Source organism: Cuculus canorus, chromosome 2 (genome assembly GCF_017976375.1).
Source record: "Cuculus canorus isolate bCucCan1 chromosome 2, bCucCan1.pri, whole genome shotgun sequence".
In the NCBI taxonomy this organism is placed as follows: Eukaryota; Metazoa; Chordata; class Aves; order Cuculiformes; family Cuculidae; genus Cuculus; species Cuculus canorus.
In genome coordinates this window covers 49,869,335-49,887,598 of record NC_071402.1, presented here as the reverse complement: position 1 = coordinate 49,887,598, position 18,264 = coordinate 49,869,335, and the positions used below count along the sequence as shown (strand labels likewise).

Below are 18,264 nucleotides of genomic sequence, written 5' to 3'. Positions count from 1 at the left end.
ATAACAAGGAGTAAGTTCAGTTAGCTTCACTCTTGATATAAAAATGGTTCCAAGAACTAAGTGGAAGCAAACCCAATTTCTCTATAATAATTTTGTCTCTAAACTGAAATTCTACGTAGAGCATCAGACATTTATATTCACCCCAAAGCTAATCAATCATAGATTATTAAAACTAAATATTCATCATCAGTATTTTTAAACAAAGGTTTTTGTTGACAAGTCCAAAAAGAATACTCAAATTTGGTATTTTTCTTATGCTTTTATTCTTAATGTCAGTGTTTTTATTTTACCAGATTCTAAAAATCTAACAATGTTTCTCTCCAAAACACAAAAAAATGAACTGATGTAGTGGCATGCTTTGGAATTAAGAAATTCTGATCAGCTTTTTTTTTAAACTGATTGCTATTTCTGGTGCTGCTTTTTATCAAGCAGAATACAGTGTTGCTACATGGGACATTCTCACAGTGTGCTGTGAAAGTGATTTTTTTCCTTTTTTTTTTTTGTTGCTGGAAAACTGGTGGTGAAGTAAAAACTTAAGATCTTGTGGTGGCATTTTTTTGTGGTTCTTTGCATTATACAGGCCTTCATTGATATTCAGTGCTGCATTAAAACAGTGTTTTTAGGGTAATTCATTATAGCAATAGAAAAATTACTATTTTGGTTTTACTACATAAATAGTAAACAACCATGATGTTTTTGCCAATTTCGTCCCAGTACTTGGATACTCTTCCCTTTTTTAAATTAGACAATTGTCGTGCATTTACCCCTTACTTTTGAAATAAAGGAACTTGACATCTTTTGGAGACTTCAGTCTGTTTCTAGTTGCTCAGTGAAAGAGTTAAACAAGGATATGGGGAGGACGGGGTGACAGATTAGTTACTAGGAGCGTGGTGCTAGAGTTATCTAACCCCTTCAGGAAGATTGAAAGCTTCTGTTGTCAAATATAACCAAATCTTCAAAGCACTCAGAGGAGAAGACTTTTAAAAAGAAGAGCATAGCCCTAATGCTAATACTCAGCATTTCTTAGAGAGAAAATTATCTTAAAGCAGTTGCTACTGCCTCACAATGTGCTAATCTAGGAAAGATTTTTTTCTGTTGATATTTACATCAAGTGAGAGGAAGAGAGAATAAAAACAAGGGGAAGTGACAAGAGGGTGGTTTCTGAGATGTCATATGAAACGAGTTGTTAGCATGGATGTGCTTGAATGGAAGCCTTAGTTGTTACTATAATTTTTAATTTCTTTCTAAAATGCCTAGCACAGACTGCAACATCCTTTTCCCCCCCCAAAAATAAATGAAGGAATGGTCCAAACCTGTGAGTTAAATCTACTGAGCCTGATTACATTGTCCAAACATCTTTTCACTTCTAGCAGTAAAATTGGTTCAGGAATTTGCTTTGAGATTTTTGAAACATCTAGGCACTTCAAGTAGTTGAAAAGAAGGAAAAAGTTGCTAAAGTAAGCATTTTCTTTGACTTCTTTGAAATAAAAGGTTCTAGGGTTATTAAGCAATGAGAGTGTCTTAGAAATAAATCTAGATTTTTATTTTAACGTTAATTAAGCTGTTAACATTTCTGATATGTATATTCTAATGGCAAATTCTAAAACTATCACTATAGTTTCAAGCAGTGTGTTTATTTACTTGTCTGCTGATTTCTCCCTTACCCCTTGCCCTGTACCTCAATTTTCTACTATCTTAGTATATCTATTGCCATTACAGGAAGTCCTCACTGTCCTGTAGGTAAGTCATAAAAGACTTAAAAATCAGTAGAATTTCTTAAATTTTGACCTTGGATTAATTAAACTTTTGGCTAACAAGCAATGAATTTTTTTATTTTATAAAAAATGATGACCTTTAGGGTATTCAAATTACTCTCAAAATGCTTGTTCTCTCTAGCTGGCATGGAATTGTTCGATCACGCGGGAGGGTTCGGCAGAACAAGTAGCTTGTTGTAATTCCTCATTGTGACTTCAGTTTCCGTAGCCTGATGTGAAATCATTGCAGTTGGACCAGCTGAGTCCCACACGAGTCAGCAAGCGGTTGTTTGTGTGATACTGCGTTAGTATCTGATAATTACATTTGTATTTTTTCTGTACAAAGTTGTGCCACTCGGGTTGAATCTGAAAACTTTTGATTTGGTAGGATCTGGGTTTTTTTCCCTCTTCCTCTTATTTCCTTTCACAAGGGGATGCCTTTCACAAGGGGATGCCTTTCACAAGCATCCCCAGACCACGCCCACCAGGGGAGGGACGTGGCTTACCGACCTCTCCAAGCCCAGAGGGGCGGGCCATCGCAGACCACGCCCCTGCTTGCTTGGATGGGCGGGGCACCCCGAGCCTGATTTGAGAAGGGGCGTGTCATCCTTAGGCCACGCCCCCGTCTATTGGGGTGGGCGGTGCTTTGAGAGCCCCACCATGTGGAGATGGGCGGAGTATTTCTGGGCCACGCCCCCACCGACCGGGATGGGCGGGACCTTGGCAGACCACGCCCCATCTGCTGGAGTGGGCGGGGCGTCCCGATACCTCTCTGTGAAGGGGCAGGGCTCTCGCCCGCCGCGCCCCTCCCAGCTCGGCGCGGCCCGGCGGCGGCGGTGGTGGCGCTTAGGAGGGCAGCGCGCGGCCCCGCGGCCACGGCGCCTTCCGGGCGGGGCCGGTGGCGCGTGACGTGCGCGTAAACAGGAAGCGGCCGGTCGGGGGTCGCGGTGCCGCCGCGATGAGCCGCGAGCCGCCGCCGGGGCAGGAAGAGGTGCCGGCAGCCGGGGGAGGGGCCGGGCCGGGCGGCTGTTACCTGGCGCTGTGCGCGCGGCCCGTGCACTTCGAGAAGGCCAATCCCGTCAACTGCGTCTTCTTCGATGAGGCAAACAAGCAGGTGGGCGCGGCGGCGGGGCCTCCCCCTCTGCCCCTTTTCTCCTCTCCCTCCCCCTCTGCCTGCCTCCCTCCCTCCCCTTCTTCCTCCGTCTGCCTCTCCCCCCCCCCCCCGCCAGTTTCCCTCTTCCCCCTTTTCTCCCCGCCCTTTTCTCCCCACCCTCCCTCAGCCCTGCTTCGGCCCTGCTGCCTCCGCCTGACCAGCTGCCCACTTGAGAAGAGGTGTCTGGAGGCTCTGGTCGCTTGGCTTGGTTTCCTCCCTTTTCCTCGGATCCCAGGCGCTAGGCTGTCTCGGAACCTGTTATCTTGCTAGAAACAGCAGATTTCTTGTTTCTTAAATGCATCAACGTAGATTTATCAGGTTGAATTTCACCTACCTTTACTTTCAGTGCTCTAAGGTCTTTCTGAAGTTTCTATTCCAAATGTCCTAGCATTGTTGGCAAACTTTGTCACCTCACTGTTAGCTGAACTTATGTATTTTTTTTTTAATTCCAGTTCCTAAAGTTCATTGTATTCATAAAAATGAATATTTGTAGCCTTATTTATGTCTCTGACCTGAGTGGATGCTTTGCTTTTCATTTCTTGGCTTTAGTTCTTTTAAGTATTCTTCTCCTTAGTATCTCTGTGGGCTTCTGATACTTCAGCTCAGTATAGCTAAAAGCATGATCTGACACAAGGTTTATAGACGTGGCTAATTCTGCTAATTCTTTTAACTGTTTTCTGACCTCAGCTTTCACAGAAGGGAAGCACACAAGCTTTCTTACCCATATAAATGGCATGGATTGCCACGTATGGTGTGAATATGATGAGTGGCATATCTGGGGTGTGTGTGGAATATTCCTGGGATGTGTTTTTTGCTGTTGCTCTCTATTGAGAATTATTGGTGTCCTCTCTCTTTATAAGCCATAATCCTTTACTTACATTATGAAGGCTAGTTGAAATAAGATTACTTAAATGTGCCTGTCAGGAGACACAATATCACAGTGTGGATGTGGTATAATTACACAGAAACTTTTTTTTAAGAGCTCACTTGAAAGAAATTTATTTTCAACTGTAAAATTAATTCTCCATATTTTCTTGATACTCTAAATTTGTTTAATTTCTGATGTCCCTCTAAATAATTTGTAACCTGCATTTCAATGACAGTTTCCCATGTGTGTGGCCTTGTGAGAGATCTGTCCTTACTATCTTTTAATCTCGCAAAGATTAAGAAGAGTCTTGCCTTTTCTATCTACATCAGTATTAGAAGTAGTTAAACTAGGTATTTATCATTCTAGGAGGGCTGTGGACTTCTATGCAATTTATAGTTTTGGTACCTGTACTCCTGCATGAGCGTACTGCACCAGTAGCATGGCTAATACTAAAAAACAAAATATCTATTATTCTGACACTTGATCTGTGTGTCTAGTGCGTCCACCATTACAAGTACAAATAAGGCATCTGCCTGCCTTTATTTTTATAAACTAGCTAAAATGTGTAACAGCATGACTTCTTTTTTTAAAATGTTATTTTATTCCAGCTCAACAAGCAGTATAGCTCTAGCAGGTTTTATACTTGTATATCTGCAGTTGTGCTAAAGGAATTCTTTAAGTTGTTAGTGCGAGTCGGCTGAAACTCCTTTGGTACCTTCAAAACTGCAAATTACTATTAAACTGTTCCTCTCTAATAATGTGTTCTGACAAGATCAAACTTCTAAGTCATTGAGTTGCATCTCTTCTCAATCCCCAAGCTGATTTTCTTTTTGATTTAAACAATGCCCTGATGGTCACATACTTCTACAAATCCCTGGCTTAGGAAGAAAAAGAAAGACAAAAAAAAATAAAAAAAAAAAAAAAGAAAAGCTCATACAGATTTTTACCATTTTACTTTGCCTAGTAGTTTGGAGTATGCCTACAAGACTGTTAAGGTGCCGTTGAAAACCTGTCAACTCTAAGTAAACGTGTAACTGCAGAGAAAGGAATTGATTGTTTACTGAATCTCGGGGTGATCTGTGTAAGAACAAAAATTGGGTCTAGCAAAAAAAAATTAAAGGTATATTTTACAGAAGAGAAAGCGCGTTAAGGTTGTGATTTTGGATAAACTCAAATATGTTCTAAACTTTTTAATAGGTTTTTGCTGTTCGATCTGGTGGAGCTACAGGAGTTGTTGTTAAAGGTTTGGAGGATAGAAATCCCATTTCCTTCAGGTAAGGCACCTTCATCTTTGTTGTCTTGGGATAGAATTCTACAGTCTTAAAACTACGTGGCACTTAGTTCTGATCTACTGATTCAGGTATAAAACTTACAAGTAGTTTTGATCATCTTTTTGATTTTGTTCTTAGACGTAGTCTTGCAATTAAGATGGCACACTTTGTCCTCATAGGGGCAAAAAAAAAAGTTAGTGGACTGTGGCTTTTTTTTTTTTTTAAACAGCTATGTTTTAATAAAAAGTATTCTTTTGCTTGAAGATTCTTTCAGTCCAGATACAGATGAAACAATTTGTAGTTGAGGTGTGTTTACTGTGATCTGTCACGTATTACATAGTGCCTGTCCTGACAGCTGCTATTTTTATTTGACTTTTTAATTTGTCTACCCTTGTCACAAATCTTGTGGGAGCTGAAAATACTTGGTGAACTTCTGGCGGTTCTGCAGTTTTCCTACGTGACTATCTAACTCTTTCTTTGTCTGGACTTAGTAATGCATGCTGGAAGTAGAACTGCCTTATTCGTGTCGATTGTACTCATGCTTGTTTGTTAAGAATACATTTATTTTTTTCAATTTATGTGAACAGCCTCAGTCTCCCTTTAACATCAGAAATTCTTCTAGAGAATGTGTTATAATGTGTGGAAGCGAGTAGGCTTGGGTCACTTAGCAGTAGTTCTGGAAATAAACATGCTGATTACAGGATGTTAGTGAGTGTCACAGAACTCCAGACTCACTGGGACTGAGAATGCAGGTTTGAATATTTCCACAGTCTTCCAGTTCCACGTCACAGGCCAGCACAGTTGAGCATGTGTAGTAACTTCAGGTACTAATTTCTGCAGTCGATGTATTTCTGTGATGGATGCGTTCAGGACTTCTGGAGACTGAACTGCCATTAACTTCCAGTCTGAATTTTGAATCCTGCTCTCGTCTGGCAGCACTCATAAGTTGCATTCAAAAGCATTTGCATTACACTTCTTTCCCCCTCTTTCATGGTCTTTTAATTTAAGAGTGTATTGCAGAGTTCTGTAAGAAACTATTTTAGGTTTTATTTCCATAACTTCTTTTTCTTTCTCTGTAGGATGGAAGACAAAGGAGAAGTGAAGTGCATCAAGTTTTCCTTGGGGAACAAGATACTGGCTGTGCAGAGAACTTTGAAGAGCGTGGTAAGGAACCTGTACCCTGCAGATGGAGAATTTGAGCTGGAAACTTATTTTTGGTACAGAGTAGAAGCCTCTGGGACAAAAATCTGTTGGCTAACAACAGCTATAGTAAAAATTCTTCTGTCAACCCAAGAGGCTAAACAGGCAACATTGTTGTCTTGCTAGTATCACCATTTAAGGAGAAGCGTGGGGGGACCCAACTCCTATAAAAAAAATCACAGGCAGGGATGAAGTGCGATATAGTAAGTCGAGTTTTTCTTCTGTACATTTCATCCAAAATAACTTGATAAACCAGTAGCTGTACTCCTCTACCTATGCATGTATCTTGTCTGTGCCTCCTAATTGCTAACAGACTTCATGGGTGTTTTTGCAGGATTTTTTGAATTTTATTCCCGATAGCCCTCAGCTAGAATATACACAGGAATGTAAGGTAAGTTAAGTAAATGTCCAAAGATTATATGCTTTGGTGAAACTCTAACGTTAGTTATACTGGTGGCCTCTGCTTCACAAAAGAACTAATCGAGATGCCTTCAAAAATACTACTACAAATTGATGAGCTATGTAGACACTACTGTCTCTCTGAATTGAAATATGTGAACAGGTGTCAGTGATACCATAAAAAACTTCCTGGTCCAGTCACTTTAATTCTTTCCTAGAAAGGACTGGAATTCTGTGGAGGAGACAAATGTCAAGGTTTGGGAAAGAGAAGAGACAAAGGGCTGATGATGTAGAAACCGTGGATGGTTAGTTACACTAATACCACATATGTTAATGTGGATGTTTTACCCTAATTTCACCAATCAGTCACAGGAAGCTATTACTAGTTTGCATACTATGTTAAGTGTTTTTAAACAACCTTTATAACTTTTTGATAAATATTTTACCAGAAACAAGTACGGTTATTATTGTTTGGTATTTTCCAACTAAGATAAATCACATTTTGAGGTTATAGAACACTAAAGTAAGTTTTTAAACATCTGATTTGCACAGATCTCTTTATTCCAGTAGACTTTAAAGCAGAAGCACTCTCTGCTTCATTATTTATGATTATGTGTTTGAGTAAACCATTCTGGCAAAGCATTTGGGGTAGTGTTCTGATTGGAGTCATGGCAGATATTTCCACTTAGTTCTTTATTTTTATACACAGAAGGAACCTGCTTTTCCTGTCAGAAATGGGTTGAACTGGCAAATGCTTTGAACAAGAAGAACTTGGTTGTATTTAGGGTGAAAAGAAAATTTGACTGTGTAATGAACTTGTAAATCTTACATGCTGACAGAAATTCAGGTCCTGAATTGTTGTGTTGTGTTCATACAAAGTTTTGGAAGTCTTTACAAAAGTAGCTGATGCATGCTGGGTGCCTCATTTGCCAAAAGCATTAACTCCAGTGATTGGATAAGTAAATTGCCTTTGGTCTCTTCATTTGGTAGTATTAGTTTATCTGAACAGTTAATTTTTGTAAGTTTAAGAGTGTTTGTTTGCTTGTTTGTTAAAAGACGAAGAATGCCAATATTCTAGGATTCTGCTGGACAAGTTCTACAGAAATAGTCTTCATCACAGATCAAGGAATTGAATTCTATCAGGTAATACAAATAACTCCTGTAGGGCAGACATATTTAGAGATTTGACAATGTAAATTTGGTATCTTTTAATTCCTTTCTTCTAGCTTTCTGATTGAGAAGGCACTACTGAAAAAATAAATTCTGCTGTTTTGTTTGCAGACTATGATTATTTTTCTTTGAGAGGAATGGTTTTTAGAGGAGGGGGAACATAACACTAACAAACAGGTTATTTGGCACAGCTAACAAAGACCCTGTGTAAATATATATACTGAATTAACCCTTGAGCACTCTGGATTCATACTCTTGGGTTGTATGGAAAATGAGTGTCTAAATTTAATGGGAAATATCACTTCATGCAAAACAAATCAGCATTGTGGAGGATGTGCGCATGCTTAAAATGCAGCAAAGAACAAATAACTGACTAAGTGATATCCTCCTGAAAATTGACAGCTTCCTCCTGTGTTGATCTTATTGTGGGTTCCTCTGTGTTATGTGTGATTAGCATATGGTTTTGGAGAAATCTAATGAATGCCCTTTTTGACATTCATGAAGGGATATCATAAACTTCCTCCAAAGTTGTGCATTTGCTGATAGTTCCAGTCCTGGTGCTAAGACACAGTGTTTCACGTAATTACTGTTACTAATACCTAGTACTAAAGTAAGTAACTGAAAAAGCAGTGTTCTTTCCTGCTGGTAGAGGGAGAAAAATATGTTTGGCACATAAAAGGATTATGAATGTCAACCCTGTAAGTAAAAGGACCAAATCAAGTAGAAGAGAAGTTAAGCCCTTAAAATGAAAACAATACATTTATATACTTAGTTCTTAACATAAACAGATAAGGAAGCTGAGGAGTGAAGGCAGCAAAGATATTGTAATAACTTTTTAATAAAACTTCATTAGTCGTGTCAAGTGAGGTATTTTCTCCCTTATGGACAGAACTTGTAGCCAGACCTGAATGAGGGAAAAGAAACAGCACCTTTCAGCTCCTTAGAACTTGAGGGGGATTTGGTGTGTATTTCCTTAGCTACAGTAAATTGGGGCCTAAGATTTGTCAGATTTCTGATTTTTAATTCTAGTGCTGTAAATGCCCTTACTTAACTGTTACTCACTTAACATTTCTAGCTAATGTGTAGTACCATTTATGCTGTTGGAATGCTGGTGGTAATATAATGCTAATGTCCTGTGCTTCCAGGTATTGCCAGAGAAACGAAGTTTAAAACTTCTGAAGAATCAGAGTATTAATGTCAATTGGTACATGTATTGCCCAGAGAGTTCTGTTATTCTTCTGTCGACCACTGTCCTTGGCAATGTCCTGCAGCCATTCTATTTCAAGGTAAGGGGATACGTTCTGAACTTTTAATTTTGCATGCTTCTGGGTTTTTTTAGGCTGCTTTTTCACTCAAATATTATATTGCTTTTCCTGAATTTCTCCCAAGAGCTGCATGTGTTCACATCTTTATCTGACAATAAGCGAAAGACAAAGCAAAAATCTCTAAGGTAGTTCTTCGGCGATGGCTTAAAATTAAATAATTCATTTTTTCTTATGTCCTCTTTGGAAAGAGGTGAGTCCAGCTAATGTTGGACAGTTGTCCTTGAGAAAGGAAAATCAAAATTCGTATTTGACAACTAAAGTATCTTTCAGAAGATCTTTTCTTCACTTAAATAAGTATGTATTGTTTACTTTTACTATGAGCATTTGCACTCTGTGGTGCGGTAATAAAGCAAAAATAAGGGCCTTTCACTTGTGATTATAACTACAACAAATGTGAGTGGATGAATTAAAAAAAGAGAAAAAAATGCTTAATAAACAATTAGTGCCCCAAGCATGAGAGGGCTTTGTTTGCAATATTTATTTCTTAAGTGTTCTTCCCTGTGGACAACACTTCAGGTTACTGGGAAAATATTTTTCTTTTTGGCTTGGAAAATGTGTGCAGTAAAAACTAGAATCTGGTTTTAGTTAATCATGCAGTGATATGATTTTAAAAGTGAGGAAAAGAGCTACAGAGTTCATCTTGCTTCATTCAAAGGATTAGGAAGATTTCTCTGGTAGTCTAAGGGAAGAGATTAAAAAGAAGCTTATTCAAATAGGTTTCCTGATTTAATCTTGTGTAGGGTCTATACTGGCTCCTGAAATAACGTTCTCCTAGGTGGAACTTACTGGCCTCTCACGATTCTTTTTAAGGACTTAGGTTGTGCCTCCTGTCCCCTCTTCTCTTAACATTTTGTGTCAAGTTGTAGCTTGATGCTAAATAATTCTTATTTTGTGTTCGGAAGGGATTCTTTAAAGATTTCCTGAGAAAGGTACTGTATTGAAATAATCTTTGAAAATAGAGCATTGGCAAAGGATCTATTTCTGTAGCGTTCACACTTAAGAATGAGTTAATGAGAGTGGGAAGTGAATTTCAGTTGAAGCTTTGGAAACTCTGAAAACTTGCTTAAATATAAATTCTGTTGGAAAAGAGGAAGAGAATAGAGAGAGGAAACCTTGGGCAGGAGCAGGAATATGCCAGATTTTGAAGTTAGTTGGAACAAAGGAAACTGACTGGTAGGAGGAACTGATGTTTTCCCCTTCCTATAGTTGGAGCATATGTTCTGCTGGAAGAGAGAAAGGAAGTTAAGAGAATCGCTGCTTGAGATTTCCAGGCCAATTGTAAATGTGATCTGCATACAAATTTGTCTTGACTTAATAAAAATACAAACATTTTGCTAGTTGAAGCTGATGTTATCAGATGATAAAGCTGCTAAAATTATGTGCTATATCAGAAGTATGTGTTTAGGATCATAGGAAAAACTGTCAGATCCTTTTTTTCTTTTCGGCTGTTGCCATTCTTCGCCTCTTGGGGGTGCTTTTGGTGCAGCATTTGACTAAAGGTTATTTAAGACCTTTCTGTTTCAAGTCTTAACAATGGATTTCTTTGGGGTCTTTTTTGCTGTTTTAATAGAGTGGAACAATGTCAAAACTATCCAAATTTGAAATCGAGTTACCTGCAGCACCCAAGTCCTCCAAACTCAGCCTTTCTGAAAGAGATATTGCTATGGCTACAATGTACGTATCTAACTAATGAAGCCTTTCTTGTGAAAGTATGACAGTTTGGGGATACTGAGAAGAGACAAGAACATTAACAGTGCCTCAGTTACTGCATTGAACAAACAACTGAACAACTTGGGGCAAGGTGGGGAGGCAAAGCTAACTGAGAAGTCTTGAAATTGTTCTTAGTACAGAAATTTTGAGAATGCTTTATTTTTGAACCAAAGTAGTGGTAGAATTGTTCTTAGATGCTTAACTTGCATGAGTATAGGCTGTGTATTGTGATTTATCAAATGCTGTTTTAGTCTTTTAATTAATTTTAATTAACTTAGATAATCTTGCATCTGTTCTTTTAGGATAAAATGTATGGCTTTAACCGACTGGCAGAGCTCTTATTTGAAACTAATGCTTTAATCTTGTCCCATTAGATATGGGCAGCTTTATGTTCTCTATTTGAGGCACCACTCAAGGACTTCCAATAGTACAGGAGCAGAAGTAGTCCTCTATCACTTACCGAGGTAAGAGCAGAATGAAGGACATTACTGGCAATTCACACATGTGTAAGAGACATCTGCTTTTTATAGTTTAAACAGGCTTACTGACCAGTTCTTCTCATCTCTATTTCCATAGAGAGGGCTCCTGTAAGAAGACACATATTTTAAAGCTGAACAGAACTGGAAAGTTTGCACTGAATGTTGTGGATAACTTAGTGGTAGTACATCATCAGGATACTGAGGTGTGACTTATTTATATTATGTTTTGCCTTAACTTTTAAAGTTATGGGCAAATTTCAATAATGATGGCTATTAGCTCTAGAAAATATTTTTGCTTGTGCTTAGCTTTTCCAAAAGCCTGAGTGTTTGCAGGAACAAACCCGTAAGGGTATAAGAGATTCAGAGTTTTCCTTTTGCTTTGTTGGGCTAACATTTAATCGGAGCTGTTGCTAATGCTGTTTCTTATATACTTTTTTTATTGTTAGTTTCATATGATACTCTGCTGCTGCAGTGCATAGGCTTTTAAGGCATTAAATGAAGAGGTAGAGCTAAAATTAGATACTAAATTATGAATCCTGGGAACTTCTCATATCACACACATTTGAATGATCTGTTTCTATGACACAAACTTAAGCGCCTTCAGTTTGAAGGTCTGATCTGCAAAGACTTTTTGTGAACACAATGATCTTATGCATATGATACCATAGATAAAACTTGCTTGTCTGCTGTCTCAGTAGCAAGGCTTGATTGGTGGTAACGCTGAAGTGGTACTTCGCTCTTTATTTGTGGAAAGGCTTTGGCTTCTTGTATGATCTTCTTTTGGGCAGCTTCAAGAATTGGGACATGTTATCTTACTAGGATGATTTGTTGATGCTTCAGTTTTAATGGATGTTAATTCTACATATTGGCATTTAACTCGGAGCCTTTCTCTCTAGCATTTTGGTCAAGCCATAAACATGGCTATGGAAACACAGAAAACTGAATACACAGAAATCGGACTGAATAGGGCATATGCCAGTAATTGAAGTCATGTTTAATTACCATGGAAAGTGGAGCTAGTTTCTACTGTGCAAGGCTAAGAATGCGGTCCATACTGGCTGGAAGCATTAGTGACCTGAGCTGAACAAGACTGAATGGCAGAAGTATGAGGGATATCGTAGAAAGAGGCAGAATTTCCCTCAGTTTCTCACATCCATAACTAAGCAGTGAATTTGATGTGACTCTATTATAAGGGGCTGTATAATAAGACAGGCTGAAAGAGAATTTTTACGAGTGCCTGTAGTGACAATTCAAGGGACTATGTTTTTAAACAGAAGGATAGATTTAGACTAGAGATGAGAAAGAAACGTTTCACAGTGAGGGTGGCAAGACTCTGGAACAGATTGCCTAGGGAAGTTGTGAATGCCCCATCACTGAAAGTACTCAAGGTCAGGTTGGACAGGGCTTTGAGCAGCCTGATCTCATGAAAAGTGTCCCTACCTACAGTACCTCCCTTCCAAACCAAACCATTTTCTGACTCTTAATAGAGAGCACAAGATGGAAATACAAAAAGCAGCCCGAACACTGTAAGCGGGCGGTAATTCATATTTGTGAATACTGATTTCCTCTTCTCCGTTGCAGACTTCAGTTATATTTGACATCAAGCTAAAAGGAGAATTTGATGGGTCTACTACCATCCATCAATTTGTACTTCCACCTCGATCAATACAACCCTATCAAATACCTGTAGCAGGTAGGATATTTATGATACAGTAGTTCCAACTCGGTTATTAAGATTATCTGAAAGTAACAGCTGGCATACAAAGGTGCTTCAGTTTTTAGGATGCTAGTTACAAGCACTTATTACACATATTTAGGAGAGGGTGGAGGAGGAATGAAGGCAACATGGAAATGACCACAAATGTGTTCCAAACCACTGCCTACTACAGGAAAATCAGAGCTCCTGTTTAAGGTGCACCCTTCCCACAATACTTTGCTTTCACACTTAAGTTGGGGTTTTTTTGGCCACAGCAATAAATGCTTGTGTATGTTCTCAAAAGCCTTCATGCTTTTCTGGCCAAGTCATGAGTATTTAGCTTCTTGAATCACATGAAAAGGCTGAAAGACAATACAAGCTTAGAACAGGATTAGAAGCAATGATAAGATCAATGTTAGAACTTCAACACTTAGATTTTCTTCTTGCATTACCTTTTTGTTCTCCTGTCCTAGAAGTGTGGCAGATAATTACCGTCAAACTGGAAGTATCTAGAAATAGTCTGAGCATAGTTCCACTAGTGTATAGCAAAGCAGTGTGGTTTTCTTTATAGAAGAGGAAGATGCTTCTATAGGAATGATTGCATCTTAAAAGATCTTTAACATCTGAATTTTGAAGGCACTAACAGCCAGCATGACTGATAAATCTGCAAGACAGCAGAAAGTACAAACCAGTCTTGCTTTTTAAGAAACTAGAGTAATTATATATACATATGGTAAATGCAGTCTATGTATTTAGAATTATAGTACTGGAGATGGAACACTTCTGCATGCATGATTTCACTCACCTAAAAAACAAAAAATCATGTTTGAAAATTTTTTCTTTTTTTTTTTTTGCCATCTCAGTGTCAGATTTTCTTTGTAGATAATCTGGCTACACAAATGGGTATGATTGCTAGATATACTACAATCCATACTTGCCTTTCAGTGTAAGATTGCAGTTTGTATTTTCTTAGTGTAGGAGAGCCAGAGCACTACTCTTCTTTAGCTGATGTTAATGTTTCTGCAGGTCCAGCCTCTGTGACAAGTCAGTCTCCTGTTCCATGTAAACTCTGTATCCTTTAAATACTTTACTGTGCAAGCCTTACGGAAGCCTCATTCTATGTACCAAGCATGGAAGAAGTTTGCGTTTCTTACCTTTACCCATTAAGTCCTGCTTTAATTGATTACGGGTGTTTGCTTCAAGACAAAATAGTATGTGTCGTTAAAGAGTAATGCTTTCATAAAGTTGTAAATATGGAAATCTGTTATAACACAATACCAGATTTCTTGGTCATTTGAGATGCAAATTACTGAATAGGTACACCATGAAACTGAAGATATTCCAAGAATATGGTTCAAGACCTTACAAGAAAAAGTGACAAGTAGATGAAAGTATGTTAATGGGATCTGTTTCAGTACAGTAATGTGAATTTAGTAGCAACTATTTAGAATTGATGTTAAAACTTTAACATTTAGATTCTTCTTCTTGGATTGTCTTTCAACCTGATATTATCATCAGTGCAAGTGAAGGTAAGTTGCGAGCTGTTTGACTCTACTAAACTCAAAAGGTGGGTAATTGGTATCTTCAGTGCATAAAGCAGCTAAAGCACTAAGCAGAGAAAGATGAGTGCTCTTTGTAGCCATAAATGTGGATGACCATATCTTTACTACAGCTTTTTAGAGGTAATGCTGCTCTAAAACAGACTGAGAAAGGCAAATAAATCATAATTGAGATGTGTTCTCAGTTAACATGGAAAAGCTGGATGTATAGGCTATACTACAGAAGGCAATTCATATTTTGTTCTACTTCTCCAAATCAAGGTTACCTTTGGAGTCTTCAAGTGAAACTTGAACCTGTAGTAAACCTCTTGCCAGATAAAGGAAAACTAATGGATTTCCTTCTTCAAAGAAAAGAATGCAAAATGGTTATCCTGTCTGTATGCTCACTAAGTAAGTTCACATGCTTTGTACGTGCCTTGAATGTACAGTAGTGCTTATTCATGAATGCTCACACAAGTTAGCCGGACCATTTTTGGATGCGAGATCACCTCTGAAGCTAGCTTGGTCCTCTAAAAGGTCACTTGCCTAGACTACTCTCAGTCATCATTCTAGAAGAAATGACTTAATCACGAAAGAATTCAGCTGCCCCCCCTGCTTTAGTTCAAATACATCTGACATGACTGAAAGCGTTTATTTAAAGCTTAGAATCAATTTTAGAATAGAGATCACCTTTTGAAAAAGGCAACATCAAGCTCCTGATTATTTCTTAATAGTTCTTCTTTCCTTTTTATCTTCTCAGTGCTCAGTGAACCAGAAAGGGGATCGCTGTCTGTGATTGCAACTGTTTTTGACAAACTGAATCATGAATATAAGAAGTACTTGGAAGCTGAGCAAAGCTATACTATGGTAAACAATGTTGGCTACAGCAACTTAACAAAGACAGGATGATGCTATTTGCATTTCAAATTGCATCGTGGTGAAGGCAGAATACCTCCTTCTTTCTTCATAAGAAATTTAGGCCTGCCCTGAGGTCCCGGCTGCCTCAGGCTCACAGTAGGGGTTCTACTGTGTGAGGTACACTGTGCTCCCCACTTAGGACTCGTTGTGACAGATGCTGCATGGCTCCTCTCCAGCTTGACAAGTAACATACCTCAGTGCTTGAAAGTGGGAAGAGGGTAGAAGCACAAAAAGCAACTTGGAACCCATAACTATCAAAATAGTTTCCAAACCACTGATTTGATGGCACACTACCACTGCACAACATCTGTACACTTGACGCATCTCAGAATTACGTTACTTTGGTTAAAATATTAAGTTCAAGCACTAACTCACATAGTACAGCCACATACCAAAAAGCTTCCTAAAGCCAAATGCCTCTGTCAACACACTAAGTTTGATTCATCTTCCTTTGAGGCAGATAGTAGTAGCTTCATTTATATAACTTTTAAAAGCAGTTCTAGATTTTATACTGAAGCCACACTGAACAGAATGTATCCAGTATAATACGACCACAGATGTGAATTTGCTCTGTAACAAAATATGTTTATAATCGCTTCCTGGAGAAAACTATGTCTGTACAGATGAGACTGACTAAAACTGTACTGCAACACTAGTTCTCTTTCAAAAAAGCTTTCTCCTTGTAGGTAGTAGAAGCAGGCCTGAGTAGAAGTAATCCACTCCTGAAACGTCCAGTCCGCACTCAAGCAGTTATTGACCAGTCTGACATGTACACACACGTTTTATCTGTATTTACAGAGAAGAAGGTAAGTTAATTCTAAGTGCTAGTTTGGCAGCAGTCTCACAGCAGCAAACTTAAGTGTTTGAAATAGCCTGCAGAAGGCGCTGTTGTCAGGGTTAGGTTATTTTTGATGCTGATTTTTATGGGGTTGTCATTAACAGAGAAAGCTATGCAAGTTTCACACATTTTTTTCTTGTCCAGGAAGCACCTCATAAGTTCACTATAGCGGTCTTGATGGAATACATTCGCTCTCTTAACCAGTTCCAGATTGCAGTTCAGGTAAAGTACTTAGATGCCAAGTACATCATCTCACTCCATGAAATTGCATGGAGTTTCAGACCAGTCCTGATCATGTGCCTAAGTCCTATACAGTACTACCTTCTAGACTGTAAAAACTGGCATTGAGACATACCTTTGATGGTCTTCTTCCTGCATTCACAGCACTACTTGTATGAGCTGGTCATCAAAACCCTTGTTCAACACAACTTGTTCTATATGCTCCATCAGTTTCTGCAGTACCATGTGCTCAGTGACTCCAAACCTTTGGTATGTAACACAAGTTGCTTCAATAAACTAGTGAAGGAGGTGGGAAGTCTCCTGCATTTTAAGGTTATTTCTGCTTTTGTCCTAGGCTTGTCTGCTGCTATCCCTGGAAAGCATTTACCCTCCCGCTCATCAGCTCTCTCTGGACATGTTAAAAGTAAGCATTTCAGACTATAGTAACTCCATGTCGCATGTGGGTTAGACTTGTCAAACAGCTTACCTGCCCGAGCTTGAAGTGACTAGCTAGCACCTCAGTCACTTGTTAGCAGCATAGTCTTACAACTGTGATTGACTTCACAGAGACTTTCAACAGCAAATGATGAAATAGTGGAAGTTCTGTTGTCCAAACACCAAGTTTTGGCTGCCTTGAGATTCATCAGGGGTATTGGAGGACACGACAGTGTTTCGGCTCGCAAATTCCTTGATGCGGCAAAACAAGCAGAAGATGACATGCTTTTCTATACCATATTCCGATTTTTTGAACAAAGAAATCAGCGGTTACGAGGAAACCCAAGTTTCACACCAGGTAAGCAATGAGCAGTCAGACCAACATACTCAGTTAGGCGAACAGAACCAAGACTTGGTTCGCTTCCAATCCAGTTGAGTCTGTATTATAAAGATAAAACTCATGGCGCATTTCAGCCTGTATTTTAGACTTAACTTTAGAACTACGCTTAAAGGTAGCTTCTCTTGCCCCCCCTGTGTGCTGCACCGAGGAGTAAAGAGACTGAGCCAAAAGAGGAACTTGCGGATAGATTAACCTAACCTGTTTAACTTGCAGTTGCTTTCACTGCGTAGTTTAGCAGAGGCATTATCTCCAATTAATGCTTTCTCCTGAAGCCAAAAACTGCGTCAAGAAACCTTTGAGTTCAGTCGCCTGCTTGCACAGGTTACAGAATTCAAGGCCTGTTGTATACAATAGTTCCTCCTTAAAGACCAGGCTAAACTGCTTGAACCAGCAACATGTTCATAATCCCCAGATCGGCTGTAGGCACAGAATCCCACTTCAAGATCTTATGTCTTGGCAGTAAAGAACTCTAACGGATATGAATCTGCTGGTTAGATAGAGGAGCTAGATCAAACGTCTCCTGCACAAGACTAATTGTCACAGGACTGGAGATACCTCAATATTCTACTGATTTGAAGTTGTTAAAGTTCCTGACTCAAAGGCATTAAAGATAAGAATTAGTCCTTGAACAGGTAAATCAGACTACACAATCTTGCTTCTCAGTTTGAGTTTTAAAGATAAATGTTAACTTTTATTTTGGTCCTCCTTAGGTGAGCACTGTGAAGAACACGTCACCTTCTTCAAACAAGTTTTTGGAGAACAAGCTCTCATGAAGCCCACAACATTCTGAAAGACTCTTCCACTGAAATGTATAAACTTAATTTATTGCATTTAAGTAGATTTTTGAACTACAAAATTGCTATTTTATAATAAAGTATATACAAGACATTT

General features: G+C 38.8%; 1 protein-coding gene across 1 annotated transcript; it reads left to right on the top strand.

Annotated features, from left to right (window-relative positions):
• Positions 1-2,528: 2,528 nt before the first annotated feature.
• RMC1 (regulator of MON1-CCZ1) lies at positions 2,529-18,261 on the top strand. Its single transcript, XM_054058100.1, has 20 exons — positions 2,529-2,868; positions 4,973-5,049; positions 6,126-6,210; positions 6,581-6,637; positions 7,702-7,788; positions 8,961-9,101; positions 10,711-10,814; positions 11,225-11,314; positions 11,427-11,532; positions 12,911-13,022; positions 14,052-14,096; positions 14,501-14,554; positions 14,846-14,974; positions 15,324-15,430; positions 16,168-16,287; positions 16,464-16,541; positions 16,704-16,808; positions 16,894-16,962; positions 17,106-17,331; positions 18,084-18,261. The coding sequence occupies exons 1-20, from the start codon at positions 2,713-2,715 to the stop codon at positions 18,161-18,163; spliced, it is 2,028 nt and encodes a 675-aa protein (XP_053914075.1). The 5' UTR covers positions 2,529-2,712; the 3' UTR covers positions 18,164-18,261.
• Positions 18,262-18,264: the final 3 nt, after the last annotated feature.